Source organism: Bactrocera oleae, chromosome 3, assembly GCF_042242935.1.
Source record: "Bactrocera oleae isolate idBacOlea1 chromosome 3, idBacOlea1, whole genome shotgun sequence".
NCBI classification, from domain to species: Eukaryota; Metazoa; Arthropoda; class Insecta; order Diptera; family Tephritidae; genus Bactrocera; species Bactrocera oleae.
Window position 1 is genome coordinate 26,690,234 of NC_091537.1, and position 15,065 is coordinate 26,705,298.

Consider the following 15,065-nt stretch of genomic DNA (forward strand, 5'->3'; position numbering starts at 1 on the left):
TTACGCCTATCTATGAACTCGTCCTTCAATTCAAGGAATACATGTACAAAGTTTCATGACAATCAGGGAATTAGGGGTGTTGTGGAATCCAAGACAGATTTGCGTAGTTGTCAGAATTGCAAACCAAATCTGATTTTCAATGGTGTCACAGAATCTGATTGGATTTTCGTCTTTTCGAACATATGCAAAACCAATATTCGAATCAGCTGTTTACTAATGTGACAAAACTTGCTAATGAATAAATTAGGAACCGTTTGATAAATTTAAACTACTGAATAAATCTACTAAAGTTTATAATGAGTTGCGCTATTTTGGCTTTTATTTTATTGAAAAAAAAACAACGAAAAAATTAAAAGGATGAAATTAAGAGATCACAGTAATCCACTTGAGGCACCAGGGGAATTGCAAGTGAAATTTGGCTTGAATTTACTTGTTTGTTTGTATACATGCTTATTTTACAGATTTATATCACATTATCGACGGAATAAAGACGAATTTGGGTGTTTTGTAAATCCTCTTAAAATATCTTAATTTTTTCCATAAATTCAATAATTATGACATTTTTTGTTTTATTTTTATGTTTTGCCCTATATAAATAACGATAAATTAAGTCGTAAAATAATATTTATATTTTCTTTACTTATATATTTATTTCTTTCTGCAAAAAAATCTGTAAAGCGTTTGAAACATACATATATAAATATTTAATATGTACATACAAAAATGGTTTTCTTTTTAACTAAAATAAATAATAATAAAAATGTAATTCAATGCAGTTCTTCAGCACACACATATCGTCAAACTTGGTATTATTACCCTGAATTTTCATTTATTTCGAACTAGTGACATTGAAGATCTGCATAGTAATTCGCGTTAAGTAACTGATTGACGGAATGCACATACCCAGCATTTGCCTAACATTTCCCCAATCTAAGCTGATTTTATTCTAATTATAGTTAGAAAATAATAGTAATTTTTCCGCGGATCATTCGCAATAGTTAAGTTTTTTCACTTAATAACATTTGGATTCAAAGGTTATTAGTTGTTTTGTTGCTTGACTTGTGATTCGCACTCAATGTTTTTACAGGAAGAAAACAATTGGAAAACTCTCAAACCAATCTAAAATTTTTTTCATAAAGTAGTAAGCCTTAGTGAACCAGTATAATTTGTTTTTTCCTGGCAGTGTATAGTAAGTGCCAAGTAATTATGTCAATTTAATTACAGCCACAACATTAATGGAAATGTTAAAAATTATAGCGATTATGAGCTCGTCTATTTCCTTGCGCAACAGATTTAGCGGCCACAATAGTTCGTGTAAAGTGTTAAAATATTGAGGCTACGTAATAGGCAGCTGATTATACTGTAGGCACTAAAATGTATAAGTACAGTTATGTTCATAAAAATTGCAGTGCTTATATAGGAATGAGAAAAAGTGGTAGGTTTTCTAAAAAAACTTGTTTTTAGATACTAGTATATTGGCGAATACCAGCACATGTCGCTATACAAGGTGCTTTCCAAAGTAAACAGGACTTTAAAAAAAAAGACGGTGCAAGCCTTTTGAATGGCCTCCACGTCTGCATAACGCTTTCGTTTCATCGGCAAATGCATTTTTCCGAAAAGGTAGAAGTCGCACGGTGCCATATAAGGTGAATACAGGGAGTGGTTGATTGTTAAAATGTGACTTTTGGTCAAATAATCGGCCACAAGCGTAGATCGATGAGACGGCGCATTATCGTGCAACAAACGCCAACTTCCATCTTCGCGATATTCGGGCCGAACACGTCGAATACGGCGCACCAAACGCTTCAAAACTCCAAGGTAGAATACCGCATTAACGTTTTGGTCGGGTGGAACAAATTCTTTGTGGACAATACCCTGGAATCATAAAAACAAATCAGCATTGTCTTCACATTTGACTTCTCCAAGCGCGATTTTTTGGGTTTCGGCTCATTTCTCATTTATGTCCTCACGACCACTTTGAAAACGTTGAAACCACTCGTGCACTCTGCTACGGGATAAGCAATCATCGCCATAAACTTGATGCATCAATTAAAACATTTCGGTAAAAGTTTTACCAATTTTAAAACAAAATTTAAATCTTTGTTCGAAGCTCATTTTCGCACCGATGACAAAAACATACTGACACTTAAAACGCAATAACTTCACTTCCAATAGATGAAATTCTTCACTTCAAATCATGAAATTTCTACTGGAAGTCGATAAAGCATAGCAGATTCTAACGCACTAGTCGACATATAGAGTTTACTTTGTTATTTTTTTACTGTTTACTTTGGAAAGCACCTTGTATATATAAATTACCTTATATTTCTTTACGTACTTTCGACAAAGTTTAAATATATTAATGGTAGGTGAAATGTGTGTTCATAAAAAGAGCAGTGAAACTACAAAAGCCTCAGAATTCATTAAAAAACCAAAAATTTCAATTATTAATTTAAATAGTATAATAATTCAACTAATATTTAGTCATTGTTTTGCACATCCTCGCAGCATGGCGTCCATTAATCCCATGCACCTATTATCCTGACAGATTATTGCTATACATTCCATAAGAAGTTTCTATTTGTCCATATTTTTCCTGAAACATATTACATGATATCTTCTCCCACATTATCGACGGTGTTCAAGTCATGAAGTTAGTTTTGCCACACCCGTTCGTCAATATTGTTGCCTTTAACATAATACTTTGCAGACCTCCTAGTATGCTTCGACTCATTCGTTTTGTTAAAAGACCAATTCATGCGAAATTTTTCCCCTAATATACTGAAGCATACCTACTCTATTAGCTGCAACTATTTGCGCTGGCATAATGCCTTAAATTCTATATATAGGTCATCCATCACTGTTTGAAAAGCTGCGTCAAAAAATTAAATAAAATACTGAGATATATTAGATCAGTTTTAATGATTAGAGCTTATTGCTGACCACATTTTATACTAAATAGTACCACTTTACCTTCATCTGTTCATGAAATATGTCGCTATTTTGGCACTTTATATGGTACGGACATATTATATGGCAAAAACAAATCTCTTTTTGTAGCGTCACATATTTAAAATTGGTAAATTTGTTTGAGTTGCTGGGTTTAAAAATGGGATCTAACACATTTCTTTGGAATGTCCCTGTACTCACCTTTCGGTTGAAGTCATACTTAACTTTCTAAGAGCTTATATTTGGGTGCATTCAAACTAATTCATTCAATGATTTTGCGGACAGTTTATTTGTCTGCCTATTCTTTCGGGCTTTCCTTAGTTTATTTCTAAATTTTAGACAACTTTACACTGCTTTCGTCGAGCACCTATTATTTTTTGTATATCTTTGCTGTTTTTCTTTAAAATTTTTAATTTTTTTTAATTTAATATATGGTTCCTTCGGCCAAGAGCTTTGAAAGAACATTTTTGTTTTCAAAAATTTTAATTTAGTTGTTTTAACAGTGTGATATCCTTTAAGCCCGAGATATACCATATATTAATTTTGACAAATAATAAAATTAAGGACAGCACTGCTATGTTTATGAAAAATTCAAACAGAGCGATCAGCTAAAATGGGCTCATAAATAGAATTACGCCAACTTTAACCAAATCTAAAATTACAGTGATTTTCCATATCGTTATGTTTATTTGAAATCACAATTATAATTAAAATTGCTATTGCAAATAAATTCATTTTTTCAGTGAAGCATATCTCAACTTGCACTGCTATTACTATGAACATAACTGTACATTAGTGCACTAAGGTTTCAGTTTTTAAATATTAAGAAATTCAAATTCCGTGTTTGTCTAGTGCGAAGGTCAGTGAATAAAAAAAAATTGTTTATGCTCTAAAATACTCGAGATTGTATTTAGTATATGTACAAATATTAAAATCGTAGGTGTTCCAAATTTAAGGTTTATTTCATGTTGAATTTATAAAAATTATAACAATGTTAAATTCATAAAATTTCATGCTTATTGGAATTTTCGATACTACTTTCTCATTCGAAAATGGTTAAATATTTTGGGACCATCTCTTTGTGTTCAAATTTCAAGCTTCAACAGCAGTTATGTATTTAATAGCCTTGCTTAAAGTTTCTAATTCATGAGTTAGTATTTATTGTTGCACTGTTGCAACGAAATTTTTAATATGGATTTTGGTTTGCCTAGATTTATAGATGTTGTACGTTTTATAAAATTTCAACAATAAACAGTTCGCATCATACAAATACATGTGTTTGTACATTCTTATACAATATACTTGTAAGTTCTTCTCCACATTTTCCGCTATATGTTTTGCAGGCAGTCGTAAATCTCCACGTGTCACCTGAGTATAACAAATCTCGCCATTGCCCTTGCTCGGACATACATATGTAAATATGTACATATTTATTAATGTATGTGTTAATATTTTTGTTTTTTCGGGTATGTAAGAAACTAATGCGACCCGAGCATTCATCATCAGATTCATCAAAGAAATTAAAGTATAAACTATAATGTATTTTTGTAATACATTGTATATTTGCTTAAAAAATAGCAGCACTAGCATAACAGCTTCTTAAATTGCATGAAAATAATGTCGCTGGAGAAACTTAAGAAGTTCTTACAATTTTTTTATGCGAGGTATTAATTTGAATAAAAATATTAACCAGCTAATGGCTTCTATGAATATTCCTTTTTTTTCATAGGCGAGACAGATGACGAAATTGCAAGTCATCATTTCCTCCCAACTCATCTGATGTTAATACCCTTTTATTCTTGAGGGAGTTTTAGAAGTGCTTTTTCTATGAGAATGCCTTTGAATAATCAATTCATGATGTTCATATGTATCCACGATTTCATTTAATTCTAACCCAGATGGAACACTGCAGAAGCATTACTTTTAAAGTATTATTTTTTTTTTTTGATATCCATATATATAAAAATAATGTTGAATAAAAATCTCATATGCGTATTTAGTATTAGTTCTAATTGATATCCTTTGAATTTATTCATTTCATATATTGAACAACCAAATAACTTGGCTTTAATACTCCTATACTGCCATTTTAAAGAGCTGTTTCTTCAATTCATATAGTTTTCTAAAATTTGATCGAGAGTTTTCATTCATTTTATATTTGTATGACATTACACACTACATTTTGAGTAATTTTATTGATTTTATTTTTTTTTCGAAATACTAAATTGAACTGTATAAGTTTTAGTGTAAGTTGAGCGAATAAATTTTCAGTGACAAAGCAATTAAAAAAAACAAAAAAAAAACAGTCAAATGCTTATTATAAGATTCTATAGAGGACATACAGACAAACATTTATATTTTTATATATCTATAATATTAGGTACATGTGTTATTTACTTTATCACCACTGTAGTCAGATGTACATGTTAAAATTCACTTATGGCATGCATCGATCAACGATCGGTAAAAATTGTGTATAGATCATGTGCGCATTAGAAACGACGTCCAGTCGTAAATCAATTGAAGAATTGCCGCCCGATGAAGCGTTTTTGTTGTGTCAAAAGCCAACGTGCTGAGTTGTAATGATTTGTATGCGGATTTTTATTATATTTATTCAATTATAGGAATTTAGCTACTACCCAAAAAAATAATAAATAAATTACCATATGCTAAATTCAAAATTCATTCATTCATTTCATACACGTAAACATTCAGGAAGTGAAAAATTATTAAAGTAGTATTTTTGACGGGATCCTAAAAACCGCATTGTAACATACTACGTATTGAATTATTATCTAAATTTATTATAATTTATCACATAAACGTACATACATACATATGTAGATATTAGATAGATTTGCATGCAATTAATAGTTCAGATATGTAGGTATATACGAGTATTTGTTTGAAGTTCTTTTCCGATTATTAAGTACCTACTGCACAAGACATTTTAATACTTGTACTACCGATATACATACCTACATACTATGTTATCTTATCGAATCTTTTATTAGTGTGTATGCAAACCATTAATAGTTTCTTAACATAATATAAAGCACTAATCAATTTTTGAAACAAAAGTGGCTTTTCACTTAAAGCGTTTAATTTATAATGTATTAAGATTTGAGTAAGTCATTTGCCTAATAAAAATGGATTTACCATAAGATAATACGCTAAATTCACGGGAAAGATTTATTTTCACATATTTTGCTAATCAAGTTTGACATGAGATTTAGCAGGCAAGAATTCATTGCCAATTGACCGCGGAAATACCACATTTATTAGTATGCATAAATCATTTTTAAAATCATTCGCATTGCCATATATAAGTATAGTAGTATTTTTGAACATTAATAAGTGATAAATAGTTCAGGCCTTTGGGCTGTAAATGGTTTACATAATAAACAAAATTAAAAATTATTATAAATTGCTTAACAAGTATTCTGAATATACATATGTATGTACATAAGTAAATGTATTTGTAATTGTTCTTAATTCTCGCTGCAGGGAGTTAAAAATATATCCTTTACTAACAAGCGGGGTAGGGTCCAGAAGCACCTGACCAATATGGGTACTACAGCCTCTTGTTCAAACTGCTGGTTTTGAGACATGGAGCCGGCAACTCCTGACCATCTGATTCTAGATTGCGCAGCAATCTGTGAAAGCAGGCTTAATGCCCTTGGATACATACTTGTATATCTGGATAGGGATTACATCATCTCAATAGCGCCCAGCAAGGGAATCAGTCAGAGTGCTGGGCCTTTGTGAGTACGTGTGATGTTGGGGAGGACACAATTAGGCCAGTGTAAATAATTTTTGAAAACAAAAAAATCTTAGCTGGATGAAACTCATCGGAAAAGAAAGATAAAATAAAAATTAAAGAAACAAGTAGGGAAGTTCTAAGTTCGGGTGTAACCGAACATTTTATACTCTCGCAACGTGCAAGGATCCACGCCCGGGAAATTACTTTAGATGTTGACACAATTGTATATTAAAGGAAGTATTGAGCGAATTCAACCCATTTTTGACACAAATACATTCTATTATCGAGAGTTTCATTTATTTATTTTATTGTATGAATTTCAATTATGTGTAAGATATACATTGACCGATATTTTCGGTAAAAAGTCAACTATAGGCACTGGTCTCCACATATTCAGTATCTAGGGACTTGAACAGTTTTGGTTCGATTTAGAATTTTTGGTCACAAGGTGGCATACTTTTAACGCATTATTCGTTTTACCCCGATACAATCATTTTTGCTTGATTTGCATACTGGAAAGTGAAAAAATCAGATGGAATTTAAAATGGTGTTATATGGGAAATAGGCGTGGTTGTAATTCGATTTCGCCTATTTTCGCACTATAACATAAAAATATGAGAAGAATGTTATGTACCGAATTTGGTTCAAATCAGTTGGACAGATCCCAAGATATGGGTTTTCACCTCAAAGTGGGCGGTACCACGCTCACTGTCTAATTTTGAACGCGGTTCCCATAAAGTCATCTCATACCATCCTAGAAATAAAATTTAATGTCTCTGCCGTGTTTAGGGCTTGATTTATCGCGCTTTTAGTAGTTTTTCAGAGTACCGTTATATGAGTAGTGGGCGGGGTTGTCATCCGTTTTCACACTGCCGATAGGGAAGCTAAAAATATTTGTTCCCAGTGAATTTTGTTGTTATAGCTTTAACGCATAAGCAGATATGCAAATTAAACATATCAGGGGGCGAGACCACGTCCACTTTAAAAAAGATTTTAAACTGCAAATGCCCCTGCCTAATGTGATGCTGTATACCAACAGTATACAACAGTCTTGTATCTTCTTGTGGAGCTTAGTTATGACAATTTATTTGTTTTTGATTAATGTCGTTTTGTGGGCGTGGCAGTGGTCCAATTACGCCCATCTGCAATACCAACCGTCTTACGGTACCAAGAAACATGTCTACCAAGTTTTATAAAGATATCTCAATTTTTACTCAAGTTACAGCTTGGACAGACGGACGGCCAGACAAACACCCGGATTTCAACTCGTCTCTTCATCCTAATCATTTATATATATATATAACCCTATATCTAACTCGATTAGTTTTAGGAGATACAAACAACCGTTAGGTGAACAAAACTATTATACTCTGTAGCAACAGGTTGCGATAATATAAAAATCTCATGTAAAAATTTCAGACTGTTTTAAAAAGGCTTCCTTCCTTATTATTATAAAAATCCCTACTTTCTGATGTTATAAAACATCTATACATTAAGTTTTCTTAGAAAATGCAAAAAGAGACCCCACACATAATATGATAAGGTACAAACTAAGCGATCTAAACTATAAAAGTCCTTGTATGGAAAACTTTTTAATTTGACAAGATATCATGAATCTTAGCATGGATTGTTGTTCCAGGCAACGGTACAATCTGCGAACACATTGTTCGGATCGGATCTCTATAGCATATAGTTGCCATACAAATTTACCGATCAAAATCAAGTTCTTGTATGGAAATTGTTTTATTTGTGACGTGTATTATATTATAGCTTCGGTGCAACCGTTAATAGCTTGTAAAGCGTTATAGAAAATAGTTTCGTGCATTCAAAGGTGGAATGTTGAGAGTAAACTAAAAAAAGGCATTTTTTTATGTTTTTAATAAAGTATTGAGACGATTATTATTTGTTGTAGCCAATTAAGTAACTGTCTAGTCCAGGGCCCTAAGAGTAGTTATTTATTATTTATTTAGGACCTATAATGTACTTTAAGCCAAAAAATTTAAATATTTTTAATGCTAGATTGTAAATAGTACAATAGATCCATTTTTGGCAGCACAAAAATATTGCAAGATTTGAAGCCTTGTCATAACAAGTTTTAATAATTGAACATAATTACATATGTAGATCATGAATAAGTATGAATGTGTATAAATATTTTTTCAATATGCCACGTTCCATTCAATTCCAAATGATAAGTGAAAATTTCAAGGCAAAAAACAAGATAAGAAATTGATGTGTAATAAATGCATAGCAGCAGCTAGACATGAACAAGCTGCGCGTGCGCAAATATGCAGCAATGTGATTATAGCAGTGCGATCTGATAGGTAGATCAGATGGTGCACTGTGTTTATACGCAGTATGTACATACTTATACATACATATGTATGTATATGTATTTCACGGAGATAAACTGCACTACGTGAAGGTGAAAGCTTTTTTAAAAACTGGAATAAAAATGTGGCGCTGCAATTAACAGAAATGACGCAAAGATGCAACGTTGACGAAACGGATATGAACATGCAAAATGCTTTATAGTGTTTAAATAGGGTAAACAAATATGCACACACATTAATTTATCTGTATATACCATATCTACTTAGTTATGTAAATGTTGCTACAAATTGGTGAGAAATGATGACATCAAAATTACTAGAAAAGACAAATACACCTACTTTTCTTACCTCATCTATGATAAACAACCCGATAGTGGACACCTTTTATTCGGTGAAAAATGCATGATTCATGAAGAACACATTTTTTTCATTCACATGTGCATATAACAAATATACATTGTATCGAACTACTTGCATAAACACATGGCAAATCATTAAACAATATCAAATTATTATTTTTAACTTATCAATATCATCCATTTATCTATAACCATTTAATATGAAATCTATATATAATATATAAAAATGAGACCCGTTTCCCGTTGTTACGCCATAACTTGAGAACGGCTAGACCGATTTGGCTGTTGTTTCTTTTTGTAGTTTTCTAATACTCTGTAGAAGGGTCTTACGGAAAAAATATAAAGATAATGTCTCAGAAAGATTCAAAAAATACCTTTAATTTTGCATATTTTAAAAAACGCGCGTAACGAATGTCATCGTCATTCACAGCCATAGACTATATTGAAAGAGCATCGTTTGTTCGGAAATGTGGTTACTTAATTAAATTCTATCGTACTACAATTAAATGTACCGACTTTGACAGTAATAAATCACACATAAATCAAATATTTAATCTCACTCTCACCTACACAATAATTAACCATTTCTTCAATATATTTTGTACAGGTGGCATGTACAAATTGGAAACGTGTATTAATGATCCTCACTGGAAATTGGCAGAATGGCACGGATCCGTTACAAATACCTGGTTCTCTGGCGCATTCAGTGGGCATGTTCCAGAAGCTCAATTCGCTCAGCCATGAGGAGCGCGCTCAGGTGCTCTCCGAGTATACACGATTCATATTGGTGCGGCATCCATTAGAACGTTTGCTATCCGCGTATCGCAACAAGTTGGAGGGTGATGCGCCGAGCGCACGCTATTTTCAGTCGCGTGTTGGCCGGCAGATAATAAAGGCTTTTCGTGCCGGCGCTAACAATCACTCACTGGAGAATGGCGACGATGTCAGCTTTGCCGAGTTTGTGCAATACTTGCTTACGCCAGATGTGAGCCGCACTAATCAGTCGTATAATGAGCATTGGGAACCTATCGCGAATCTATGCAATCCATGTGTAATGAAGTACAATGTAATAGGTGAGCATTTTTAAAGTTATAACACAATATGTACATATAAATTGTAAATTAACATTTTCTTTATTTTATAGGCAAATATGAAACGCTGTTAGATGATTCTTCTCTTGCATTGTACTTAGCTGGTGCAGACAATCTGACATTCCCCACTGGTCACAAGCCATCCAGAACCCGTGCACATTTGCGTTCGTACTTCGATCCGTTACCCATAAATGCAATACGACGGCTTTATGAGATTTATATGGAAGATTTTCGATTCTTTGAATATGGCTTGGAAGATGTACTAGGTTTTGAGTTTGGATGACTCAGTATACGTTCTTCGTATATGTACATATATGGTATTTCAATATCAGTTACTCAGATGGATTTTTCACCATGTGAAAAAACAGTTATTCAACAATGACGCTTTATTTTTAATACTTGTGATGATGAATGAATGCATTTTGCAATAACGTTTACGATTTTAGTGGTTGTTTTAGTTAAGTTTAGAAATTATGTGTATAAATAAATATGTACATATATGTAAATTTCATCTGAAAGAATTCGTAGGTTTTGCTTATTGTTCAAAACTGACCATATTGATGACACATCTATAAAAAGATATTAATAACAAAATTACTGATTTTAGTGTCCTATTTTAATTTGAAAATTATGTTGCTTGAATGATTTTGATTAACAGTGAACCCTATGGAAAACGGTATTGGACATTTTCCGTTAGACTGCGAAACAGTTTACATTAGCAGTTCTCGGTACCCTGATTTCTTAGGCAGGAGTTTTTAATAAGCGCAGAAAGTTTGAGATTTCAATAAGGTTATGCATAATGCAAGGGGGTCTGGAACGATTTAAGGTTGCTTATGGACGTGGTGAAGTAAATATGTTTTAACAACATGAAGCAAACGCTCGGATTCATCTACATTTTAGCAAAATCTGGTCACCTCAAAAGCCGATGGTATGTACATACATATATATATACTACGTTCCCTTTTGTCCGGAATATGCTTCTAGATCACACAGCTACTAGCTTAATAAACTTCGGATTAACTGTAAAATTCAACTTGAAACAAATTAAGAAACCTCGAAAAATATAATTTTCCAATAGTACATATATTGTTCACAAATAAATAATCAGTTTTATATACCTAGATTTAAGAGTAAAAGTTATCAGTAATTATCGAAAATGATAACTGGCTAAATATGTAGCATCCCTTACATACATATGAAAATATGTAAGGTATTATCAATTGCAATTTATTTCCTGCAAAATTATCCTCGTTTAAGCCAGTTCAAAATGGTATATATATACAAGTACTTCATATGTACATATATATATATTAGCAAGAACTTTAAATTTTGGCCTAGGCTTTTAAGAAAGATTTTGACATTGACAAATAAGGTGGTGGGCATAAACTATATGTTACTAGCAGTAAACATTCGCATATTGTCAGATATCTATGAATCTACACGAGTATTAACATTTATTAATAGGTTTTCCAATACTGAATATATGGCGAAAAATTAATTTTTATTTTACGATGTTCAACATCCTATTTTTTGATAACACATTACGTTACATTAACAAACAAAAAACATTTCAGACTTAGTTATTGTATCAATTTCATCGTCTATTCTTGGGTATATTCGATTAGTCATAGTATCGCTGTTTCAATGCTCTATATTTCTTTAAGGAATAGAGCGCCTCCACTTCCTTGGCTACGTAACGTCCATGTGCTACTAGAGCCATAATCTTTTTTGGATCCGTCTCATCTTTATGCTTGAGAAAAGCATCGCGTATTTGTTGTCGGAACTTTTGTGGTCCATTCGGGCCAGGGTACTCCCTGCCCAAGTACTGCAGCTGCACAAGAAATGTTTACACATTAACAAATAAATGACTGTGATCCACAAAAGATAATAAAAACTCATTATTTACATGCTTATAGAGTCCAATTACTTTCGATCTTATCTCCGATGACATTACCAATAAGGAATTGCCGCTTCTTACAAAAATTTTATTATTTAGATTGTTTCACAAAAATATATCGAAGGATTGATTAATTTCTACCAAGTAGAGCGATTAGAAATCAGTGTTGCCACATCTTAAACCAATGTAATAAAAGTATTTAGAGTTATTGTTAACTTATTTTTTAGTAATTAATTAATCTTTATTTATTTCATCATGTATAAATTTTTTTGGGGAAAACTTTAGTATACCGTCCCAGGCTTTCGGGGATAAAATGGGTATGGGTGGATAGAGGAGATCCTCCAGATCAAGAATATTAATTTAATTAATATTTAATTTAATAATTATAGTTTTCGAGATATTTACGTTTAAAGTTGAAAATTTCAACTATTTAAAGTACGCATTTTTTCGATTTCAAATGAATTATATACTTATATTTTCCACTTTTATATCCACTAACACTTCACTAATTCGTTTGTACACATTTTTTTATATTATATAGTGCAAAAATAGTTTAATTCAATAATTAAATTATTGTTAAATTCTATTAATTCTGACAATAACAAAAGGGTTGCAAAATGTCAAATAACCAGTGTTACCTTATCGACATCTTTTGGATTTGAATGGAAAGAAATTAAAACATATAATACCCCAAATACAGGAATCCAAAACCTAGAGAAATATACTATTACGGTTGGTCCAACACCAGGGTGTATCAAAATATTTTTCGCGCAGAACTCCTTTTTGCGTTGGCGGCTTCAAAAAAATAACACTGGTCGGTCCAACACCGAGGTGTACCAAGATTTTTACGCGCAGAAATTATTTTTGCGTTGTTTCCGGTATCTAGGGTATAATCTCTCTGTTTATTTTATTTTTCTTCGTTTACAAAATATATATGTATGGCAACACTGGTGTGTCAAAATTAATAAAATTGAAGAATGATTTAAATATTGAAATAAAGCTATTTTTGCAGCATCTAATATAAAAAAAAATTATAAAAACGAATTAGTCAAGTGTTAGGGGATATAAAGGTGAAAAATAAGCGTATAATTCATTTTAAACCGCAAGAATCTGTACTATATATAGTTGAAGTTTTCAACTTTAAACGTAAATATCTCGAAAACTATAAGTTTCCCGCGGCTATATCTATATATATTCTTGATCTGGAGGATCTCCTCTATCCCATACCCATTTTATCCCCGAAAGCCTGGGACGGTATACTAAAGCCGACCCTTTTTTTACTTCCACTACACCGCCAGCGCAATTGGGCACATTTCTACATTTTTAACTATAAATAAAATACGTGGCAGCAATATGTTTCAATAAGTCTTATGACCAATTTCGATAAGAAGTTATCGATAAGAGTGTGGTGGAATTTCACAATATTCAACATATTGTGGCGAACACGAGTACCAGAACAAATCAGAATTGACGATAAACTGCCAGAATCAACTAGACAGCGAATTCGTAGTTGCCAGATGGGCAAAGTTCACGAGCTCTGATGATTGTTCCAAAAGTAAGAATTCCTGAAGTTCTCAACGAGCTGCACAACGGTCCAAGTGGAGGACACAAGGGTGTCACTAAAACCTTGGAGAAATTAAAACAAAGATTTTATTGGGTTGGTTGTCGTCAATCAGTTACGGAGTGGATCGCCAATTGCGTCGAGTGCATTGCTACTAAAGGGCCGCGGTCCATGAGTCATGGTCAGATGAAGCAGTACAATTTAGGTGCGAGTTTGAACGAGTAACCATGGATGTAGCTGGTCCATTTCCTATTAGTAAATTAGCAAACAGACATGTTTTGGTAGCCATCGACTACTTCAGCAAATGGCCAGAGGTATGCACCATTCCTAACCAAGAGGCAGGAACAGTAGCGGATATATTCATCAACAATTGGGTATCGAGATATGGTGTTTCAATAGAATTACATTCTGACCAAGGGAGAAATTTTGAATCAGCTCTAATACAGGAGATATGCCAGAAGCTGGGTATCCGGAAAACAAGTACAACTGCACTACATCCGCAGTCCGATGGCATGGTAGAACGATTCAATCGAACTTTGGAAGAACATTTGAGGAAAGTTGTGGACAAGTATCAAAAAGATTGGGATACCCATATATCCTTGTTCCTGATGGCTTATCGGTCTGCTGTACATGAAAAAACGGGGCAGACTCCAGCAAGGGTAATTTTTGGTAATGATCTTCGACTACCGATTGATTTAAAATTTGGAATTAACGCCAACGGAGGAAGGCATACTAAGGAATTCAATAGCATCCTAGAAGACGAGATGAGGGATATACATGCTATGGTAAGACAGCGCACCAAAAGTATGAGCGATAAGATGAAAGAAAAATACGACAAGGCAATAAACTCTGAGGGTTTTATTGAAGGCGATTGGGTGTTGTTATATAACCCACAACGAAAGAAAGGGCTGTCTCCTAAATTACAGTGTAATTGGGAAGAATCATACCAGGTTATTAAACGACTCAATGATGTAGTGTATCGCATACAGACCATTGGAAGACCAAGGAATAAAATGAAGGTGGTTCATCTGAAACGGCTTGCAGCGTTTGGTACCGCAAATATGTCTAATCGGGACGATCAGACTTAGGTAGATTGTAGTGTGGCGAACACA

At 33.0% G+C, this 15,065-nt stretch overlaps 2 protein-coding genes across 2 annotated transcripts in view; one reads left to right on the forward strand and one right to left on the reverse strand.

Moving 5' to 3' along the window:
- LOC106627647 (carbohydrate sulfotransferase 11) overlaps positions 1-11,092 on the forward strand; it is a 17,316-nt gene extending 6,224 nt beyond the window's left edge. Inside the window, exons 2-3 of the mRNA XM_014247830.3 lie at positions 10,012-10,477; positions 10,549-11,092. Of these exons, the coding sequence (XP_014103305.1) occupies positions 10,012-10,477; positions 10,549-10,778 (696 nt within the window). The 3' untranslated portion in view covers positions 10,779-11,092. The remainder of the gene's footprint in view (positions 1-10,011; positions 10,478-10,548) is intronic.
- Positions 11,093-11,942: 850 nt separating this feature from the next.
- On the reverse strand, positions 11,943-12,806 carry osi (electron transfer flavoprotein regulatory factor orsai). The gene is made up of 2 exons (XM_014247833.3): positions 12,402-12,806; positions 11,943-12,326 (listed from the first exon to the last, which is right to left on the reverse strand). The coding sequence occupies exons 1-2, from the start codon at positions 12,444-12,446 to the stop codon at positions 12,117-12,119; spliced, it is 255 nt and encodes an 84-aa protein (XP_014103308.1). The 5' UTR covers positions 12,447-12,806; the 3' UTR covers positions 11,943-12,116.
- Between the last annotated feature and the right edge of the window lie 2,259 nt (positions 12,807-15,065).